Source organism: Capricornis sumatraensis, chromosome 21, assembly GCF_032405125.1.
Source record: "Capricornis sumatraensis isolate serow.1 chromosome 21, serow.2, whole genome shotgun sequence".
Taxonomy (NCBI): Eukaryota; Metazoa; Chordata; class Mammalia; order Artiodactyla; family Bovidae; genus Capricornis; species Capricornis sumatraensis.
Genome location: NC_091089.1, coordinates 27,217,216 through 27,226,100, shown reverse-complemented (window position 1 = coordinate 27,226,100; position 8,885 = coordinate 27,217,216). Strand labels below are relative to the sequence as shown.

Here is an 8,885-nt window from a genome sequence, read left to right as displayed (position 1 = left end):
TATTCTTCATGACATCGGCTGGGAATTTTATCACAACTGTAGCCTTTCTTTCTATGTATTCATATGTGATCAAGGAAAAAGAAATGAAAAGCTGATTCCACTGGATATATATATTTATATATATATATTTTTTTACAACGGATCCTTTGGATCTGAACATACAAATAAATACAAAAACAACAAGGATTGCACTTTACTGTAGAAATGGCATTGGATTCCAGTACACCCATCCATCTTAACATGCTCCACAGTGAAACCTTGTCACCAGGGCAATTTTAATCAGTGGCTTCCCTATGTGGTTATTTTTGAACAACATACTTGTTGAGGGATTTGAAAACATCTCTTGGTGATTCACAACATATTTTAGGCTTTGATTTGTTCCTAATTGTTGTTGTGGCAGCTCTGAAGAGCTTGAAAATCAAATCCATGTTTCTGCTAGTTTTTCCCTATTGTAGGTCACACTGATACTGTCTCATGCTTTTCTGACCTTCTGCTCCTAAATTCCTCATGCTTCTCAAGACAGCTAGTGATGGCTCGCTTCACTGAGCCCAGACATCTCTGGTGACAACAAAGAAATGTAATGAGTTGAGGGGAAGGAAGGTTCATCAGGTGGTTTTCTAGAGCCACATTTAGAGTCTTTTCTAGAGCCGAAGGTGTGGAATAGGGAGAGCTATTGTTTGAGGAGCTACAGTTTGCTCATTAGGCTCTTTGAGGCCCCATGGATTACAGCCCGCCAGGCCCCTCTGTCCATGGAATTCCCCAGGCCAGAATACTGGAGTGGGTTGCCATGCCCTCCTCCAGGGGATCGTCCCAACCCAGGGACTGAACTCATGTCGCTTAAGCCTCCTGCATTGGCAGGCGGGTTCTTTACTACTAGCACCACCTGGGAGGCCCTGTTCGCTCCTTATATGCTGCCCCAAATGAGAAACCCTCAGCCACTATAAACTGAATAGTGCATTTTGTTTTAATCTTTTGGATAAAACTGAGGACACAGAATTTATGACTCTGGCTAGCCTGGAACCGACAGGGCAGAAAGGAGTTGCCACAAGAGCCAATATCTTTTTCTTCTCCGTTCCCACGAGGTGCTGTAAGGGGCAGAAGGTATATAAAATGAAGTTCTATGGAAACAAAAACATTCCTCTTCAGTCTTACATGATTTTCTATAACTGTGTTGCCTCCGGAATCTGTGAAGCTGCCACAGGTTAGGAATATAGAATCAGTGGCCATTTCTGTAATGTAGTATGAGTGTTTGGGTGGGTCAAATTTGGAATCATTCATGAACACAATATCCCCAAAACTTCAACATAGATCACATGCAGGTAAACTACAATGCACAATACTGATCTCAGGTCTCTTGGGGGGCACTCCTCCGTATTTTCTTTCTCCTGTTGAAAGTCGAGATCCACGTGGGGGGATTTCGTAAAGCTGAGACAAGTTAAAACCAGTCTGAAATGGAAGAGTCTGTCACCACAGGAAGTTTGATGTGATCCGAGTTACAGACAGAGTTTCCGTTCAAGAACAGGTCTTTTCCTTTTGTAGCTTCTTGTAAATCATCAGACACTAAAGTGGGTTTCGGCAGATGTACCATTAGAATGCATTGTTCTGGCTACAATAGGGCTGTCACTTGTCACTGCTTCCTAGAATGTGTCGTTCCGGGGTTTCCTGGTGTTATTTGTTGTAAGGTACGCAGGCGGGCAGGATAACTGTTGCACAGGCTGGCCCTGCCAGCGGTTCTGCCACATCTCCTTCGAGTTCTGTCCAGCTGCCTTTTTCTGGACAATAGCATATTGTGGATGACTTGTAGGCTCCCTGGAATGGAGAGCAGAGAGCCTTAGGGAAGGCTGTTCAGAAAAGTGCCACGGCAACCTTATTTATCACATCTACACTGGGATGGTTTACAAATCCTTTATGATAACTTAGCCCATGTTGGAAATTATCCTTCTGGTTTAAGTTTTAAAAAAGGAAAATTTATCTTAAATATTCTATGATAACTTACCCCAAGTTGGAAATTATCCCTTATTTAAGTTTAGAAAAAGAAGTAATTATCTTAAATATTCAAATAATTGAAGCAAATTGGATTTTAGATTATCACCTCACTTTTCCATTTTTTATCTTACTACTATAAAAAATCAGAGACAGAGGGTTCAAAACCAGTTTAAAATAAACTGGAAATGAAGGTTTGTCAACTTCTTCACATGTTGATTTATTTGTTTTCAAGGGGCCACATGAGAAATAAAAAAATGTCTTTGATCTTCTTTCCTTTGTCAACCTCAGCAGCTAGTGCTTGTATATTTCCCTTTCTTAATCAAAGCAGCCTTGTTTTTTACCATAGGCAAAGAAAAAAACCAAAAATCCCAACCAACATAATCATTTTCTGGTTCCAAACACACATACGTTTGCAGCTAGCAATGTATGCCAGCAAACAAGGACGTAGATGAATATCTAGTGATATATGTCAACACAGTTCACTTCCGTAAGACTATAACTTTTTAAGGCTCTTCAAAACTTTAAATAACAGTCTTGTTGGATGCAAAAGAAATGAGGCCAATTAATATTATTAAAACCCCAAATTAATCTTATAAAACCAACAGATATATATATATATATAGGAAAATACAGTCATCATTTCAAAAGCAGCTGTGTAGACCATTAGACTTATGTGTCTTCTGATATGTCATTTGAATTACATAGCCCCCCTCCTGTATATTATTGCTATTAATAAAATTAAAAAAAATTTTTTTTAAAGCTGAACTCAGGTCCCAGCCGATAACAGTCTATAGGAACTATGGAGACAGGAGACTGTTTTTAAATGTCAACACAAGGAAATCATTAGCCAGTACCAGAATGTTGGGTATTCTATAAGATAACTGGCCTTGCTGTTTCAACAAGTCAATGATATGGGACAGAACGAGGGGCAGGTGTAATTCTCCAGATCGTGGGGGATGTATGAGATATAATAGCAAAATATAAGAGAGGCCTTTTGAATCCTAATTTGAACATGTCAATTTGAAAAGCAGAATTTTTTTTCCAGATCAATGGGATAAACTTGAAAATGGATAGGATATAAAGGAATTACTGTTGATTTTATTGGGTGTAATAATGATAGTGTGTTTATATAAACAAGTGTTTTTTTAAAAGAAATACTGGAACATTTAGGTTGAAATAATATGTCCAGAATTTGCTTCAAACTGCTTCAACCAAATATTTTTAGAAGGAGGAGGGATAAAGTATTGCAAAGCACTGATTGTCGAAGTTGGATGGTGCACTAATGAGGGCCCACTGAGTTCTCAGTTTTTGTGTATGTTTGGAAATTTTTATGGTAAAGAGGGGGGCAAAGTGGAAAGCAATGGCAAATTACATAATCCTAAATAGAATTTGTGGATAACTGAACAATTATTTTCCATTTTCTATGCTTTGCCGGTCAGAAACTTTTCAGACTCTCCTATACAGATTTAACAGACATCTGTAAAACCACTTCAGCCCACCTTTTAGCTGGAAAGCATGAGGATGGGAGCGAAGCAGAGACCTACTGCATTTTGTGATACAATTGACCAGGTAGCACGCCAGATCTACAGCAACCACACTGATTCTATTTTACTGCTTAAAGTAATTTACTGTGTGCATATAAACATGATACTCTTAAAAGGTATTTGTGTGGGTGGTAACACACTTGGAGGGACATGAAAAGTAAGCACAAGCAAAAAGGAGGATGAGGAGGTAAATGTAGATACATACCATACTCCAGCTGTAGCCTCCCACCAGGTAAATGCTGTCATCGAGCACTGCACAGCCAGGACCACTGCGACCCTCTAAAATGGGTGTCTGGAGAATATTCCACTGGTCACCTTTAGGGTCATAGCATTCCACCAGCATTACATCGAGATGGGAGAAACCTAAGTGACATAGCAAAATGGAATCATCAAAGAATAAGCTCTTGGGATTCCAATTAAAGGCTAGGGCTTTTTTTTAAAAATAAATAACCAGAGCCAAGAAATAGACAGCTATGCCTTTGAAGATGTATATATAAATTTACAGGTGAAATCAGGAGTTGTCAGAAAGACCTAACAAGCAAATGAATAAAAAATCCTCCCAAACCCCAACTCTTAATGTTTCGGATTAATTTAAAGCAAAAATGCCTGGCTAGATGTCATTGGCAAAGGTTGACTTACCTTGGAGTATCAGCAAAGATTTATTTAAATCTTATTAAAAAGCTTTAGCAATACGTGAACCGTGAAATTCCAGATGTTCAGGCTGGTTTTAGAAAAGGCAGAAGAACCAGAGATCAAATTGCAACATCCGCTGGATCATCAAAAAAGCAAGAGTTTCAGAAAAACATCTATTTCTGCTTTATTGACTATGCCAAAGCCTTTGACTGTGTGGATCACAATAAACTGTGGAAAATTCTGAAAGAGCTGGGAATACCAGACCACCTGACCTGTCTCTTGAAAAACCTATATGCAGGTCAGGAAGCAACAGTTTGAACTGGACATGGAACAACAGACTGGTTCCAAATAGGAAAAGGAGTACGTCAAGGCTGCATATTGTCACTCTGCTTATTTAACTTGTATGCAGAGTACATCATGAGAAACGCTGGACTGGAGGAAACACTGGCTGGAATCAAGATTGCCAGGAGAAATATCAGTAACCTCAGATATGCAGATGACACCACCCTTATGGCAGAAAGTGAAGAAGAACTAAAGAGCCTCTTGATGAAGGTGAAAGAGGAGAGTGAAAAGTTGGCTTAAAGCTCAACATTCAGAAAACGAAGATCATGGCATCTGGTCCCATCATTTCATGGCAGATAGATGGGGAAACAGTGGGAACAGTGGCTGATTTTATTTTTCTGGGCTCCAAAATCAGTGCAGATGGTGATTGCAGCCATGAAATTAAAAGATGCTTACTCCTTGGAAGGGAAGTTATGACCAACTTAGACAGCATATTGAAAAGCAGAGACATTACTTTGTCAACAAAGGTCCATCTAGTCAAGGCTATGGTTTTTCCAGTGGTCATGTATGGGATGTGAGAGTTGGATTATAAAGAAAGCTGAGTGCTGAAGAATTGATGCTTTTGAATTGTGGTGTTGGAGAAGACTCTTGAGAGTCCCTTGGACTGCAAGGAGATCCAACCAGTCCATCCTAAAGGAAATCAGTCCTGAATATTCATTGGAAGGACTGATGCTGAAGCCAATACTTTGGCCACCTGATGTGAAGAGTTGACTCATTTGAAAAGACCCTGATGCTGGGAAAGATTGAGGGCAGGAGGAGAAGGGGACGACAGAGGATTAGATGGTTGGATGGCATCACTGACTCAATGGACATGGGTTTGGGCGGACTCCAGGAGTTGGTGATGTACAGGGAGGCCGGGGGTGCTGCAGTTCATGGGGTCGCAAAGAATCAGACACAACTGAGCGACTGAACTGAACAATCTTTAAAATAGTAATAGTTAAAGCAAGCATTTTATAGACTGCTTATAATAATCTGGTTCTTTTCTAAGTGTTTTATATTTAGGAACTCATTTAATCCTCTCAACCACCCTATAGATATTTCTACATTATATTCATTTTATAGATGAGAAACTGAGGAACAGATGGAATTTTAAAACTAAATAAGTCACATAGCCTGTAGCTAGGCTGAGATTTGAAACCAAATGAATAGGCTTCAAAAGTCACACTTTTACAGACTAAAAACTTTATTGCTTTTCTTAAGTGAATATTAAACTCTATCAAAATCTTTTACTTTTTTTGACAGTCTGATTATGTAAACACCTGTGATGATGTGCTTTAACTATTATGAACTTGAAAATACTTACTTAAAAATGACATTTATCCAGTACTTATTACATTTAGGGGTAGATATGTATTGCTAAATAACAGAAAAAATGTGCATATCTAACCTGTGGTTTAAGAAGGGTATATGATTGGAAAATAAATGCATGAACAAAGGTGAAGTTTCTTAGTCATGTCCAACTCTTTGTGACCCCATGGACTGTAGCCCACCAGGCTCCTCTGTCCATGGGATTTTCGAGGCAAGAGTACTGGAGTGGGTTGCCATTCCCGTCTCCAGGGGATCTTTCCGATCCAGGGATCGAACTCAGGTCTCCCGCATTGCAGGCAAACTCTTTACCATCTGAACCACCGAGGAATCCCATATATGGGTATATGATTGGAAAATAAATGCATAGAATGGCCTTATGCGCCATGCCCAGATGGCCTGTATTTCATTTCATTCAGTTTCAAGAATCATGGAAGGTCAGAGCTGGAGGAGATTTTAGAGACCAACTTGACCGGCTTCTTCATTTATAGATGAGAAAACTGAAGCTCAAAGTGATTCCACAATGTTCTCAATATCACAGCTCTCTTTGCTTTCCTGTAAAATTTAGTGCTGCACACATGCCCACAAACTACAAAAAACTTGCTGCCATATACATAATAATGAGGGAAAAGAGCCCTATATGGTTCTAAAAATACTGTTACTTATTAAATAAGCAAATGGAAAGAAGTTGAGAATCATAGATGGTTTGATATTCAACTCTTCAAAGAAGTAATTCTAAATTTAGACATGAAATTCTGTTTTCTTTAAGAAAAATCACGTTCATTTCTTTGTGCAGCTCTAAATTTAAAAAGAAAGTTCTTTATGATGATTACAAAAACAATTTTCTGGAAAAAATCCATTACTATAATTTGGTGATAAGGGATAATTTATTTTACTGAATTCATTGTTACAACCAATTGTTTGTGCTTTTCAGTTATTAATGCTCTTGTTTTTTATTTTCTGTAGACATCATTATTCATTTCTTTAATGTGTGTGGTAACTTCAAAATAATCCTATCTGCAGGAGAGCCAAAATAAGTGCTTGCCCAAGGGTACTGCTAATTTGCAAAGAGTAGATTTTATTTGGTCAACATGTTTTATACTTGGTTAACTATGATTATCTAACGAGAAACCCCCTTAGCAAGAAACATGAGATGCAAATGTTATTGTGATTTAAAAAAAGAGGACCTTTCAAATGATTTCCTCCAATTGCATATAAGCGATCATTCATTACAGCCAAAGTGTGGATAGCGCGTTTTGTGTTCATATCTTGTTTTCGAGCCCAGACATCCATGACGGGGTCATAGCAATATAGCCACGGGACATACTCTCCATTGTGCACACCGCCTGTGAATTAACCATAGACACACAAGTGAAGAAAGTGCCTTGGAACTGAACTTTGTAGCAGAAAGTGGAGGAATGACTTGCCTGAAATGTATATTTTCCCATTGTGCACTGCTCCTGCATGAGCCGCCAGAGGCTGTGGCAAAGAAGACACGTAACGCCATTCATTTGTTTCCAGGTTATAGCACTCCACGCTGGACAAATAACCAGTTTCATTCCGTCCACCAATCACGTATAAATGTTTGTCCAACCGGCATGCATAGAAACTGGCTCTTCTACAATGAGAAAAAAAAAAAACCAAAACAAAACCCTCTGTAAATACAAAGTAGCCCGATCAGTCAGGGAAAGTGGGGGCATCCTGCTTCAGAAAAGGGTGCTGTGTGAGCTTAGTCACTCAGTTGTGTCTGACTCTTTGTGACCCTTTGGACTGTAGCCCACCAGGCTCCTCTGTCCATGGAATTCTCCAGGCAAGAATACTGGAATGGGTTACCATCTCCAGGGGGTCTTTCTGACTCAGGGATAGAACCCTCATCTCCTGTGTCTTCTGCATTGCAGGCAGATTCGTTATCTGCAGAACCATCAGGGAAGCCCCAGAAAGGGTACAGAGCTTTGGACATTACACATAAGACTCCTTGCTAAATCAGAGACCTTGAATAGTAATTATCTGTAATGCCCATCCTGGTTAACCTTATTGACACTAAAATCACAGTAGAGGAGAAATTGACAACTCTTTGTTTCAGCTCTTTTTATCTTGCTTTCATACACTATTCAAGTGTTCACTAATGTTTGGGATATTTGGTACCTTGTAAAGATATCACAGCTCAGTAAGACAAAGTGAAAAATGAGGTAGATAATGTAACAATAATAAATTATCTTGACATTCACTTTCTTTATGGTCCTTCAAGGGTCATTGTTCCCAATTTATAAGAGAACTACATCATCAAAATTTTTCTTCAATTATCTTTTTTTTTTTCTTTTTTCCCCCAGTATGACTGCAAGTAGAGAAACTTTTTGGACTGAATACAGTGTTGAAATTTTGCTCTTAGGAATTTCATCTGTGTAGCTTTGGATGTTTTAACAAAGCCATAGGATATTTTAAAATCTCTTTTCAAGAAAGACTATTAAATTATCCCACCTTCCCTCAAAGGCAAAAGACATGCAAGCTGTATGGAAAGGATTGGAGACAGGAAGGCTTTTCTGAGGGAGAATACAGTCTAGGAGTGAGAGATGGAGGACCTGAAATAGAGTTCTGGTAGAAGACATGGAGAGTGGGGATGCAAGATATGGTAAAGGAAGATGGAAAGCTTAACAACTAACAAACAACTAGTAAACAACTAGTAAACGACTAGCAAAGCTGAGGGAGAAAAGAAGTTGGAGGAAGACTCAAAAAGTTAGAGTTAGGATGACAAGGTTGCAATCTGAAGCAAGACTTTAATCTTTAGCTTCTTTTTTTCTCACTGATGCTACTGGGATAATATACTTCACAAGGATAACATGTGGGTCAATACTGGAAAAGAATAATTGTGAAGTGCCAAGCCCTTCAGAGGCTTTCCAGGTGGCTCAGTGGTAAAGAATCTGCCTACCAATGCAGGAAACCCAGGAGACTCAGGTTTGATCTCTGGGTTGGGAAGATCTTCTGGGGAAGGAAATGGCAACCTGCTCCAGTATTCTTGCCTGGGAAATCTCATGAACAGAGGAGCCTGCAAGGTTATGCTTGGGGTCACAAGGAGTT

At 39.2% G+C, this 8,885-nt stretch overlaps 1 protein-coding gene across 1 annotated transcript in view; it reads right to left on the bottom strand.

Moving 5' to 3' along the window:
• Positions 1–1,668: 1,668 nt before the first annotated feature.
• KLHL14 (kelch like family member 14) overlaps positions 1,669–8,885 on the bottom strand; it is a 109,592-nt gene continuing 102,375 nt past the window's right edge. Inside the window, exons 5-8 of the mRNA XM_068993981.1 lie at positions 7,238–7,428; positions 6,998–7,156; positions 3,736–3,893; positions 1,669–1,809 (exon numbers count right to left, since the gene is read on the bottom strand). Coding sequence (XP_068850082.1) covers positions 1,669–1,809; positions 3,736–3,893; positions 6,998–7,156; positions 7,238–7,428 — 649 coding nt within the window. The remainder of the gene's footprint in view (positions 1,810–3,735; positions 3,894–6,997; positions 7,157–7,237; positions 7,429–8,885) is intronic.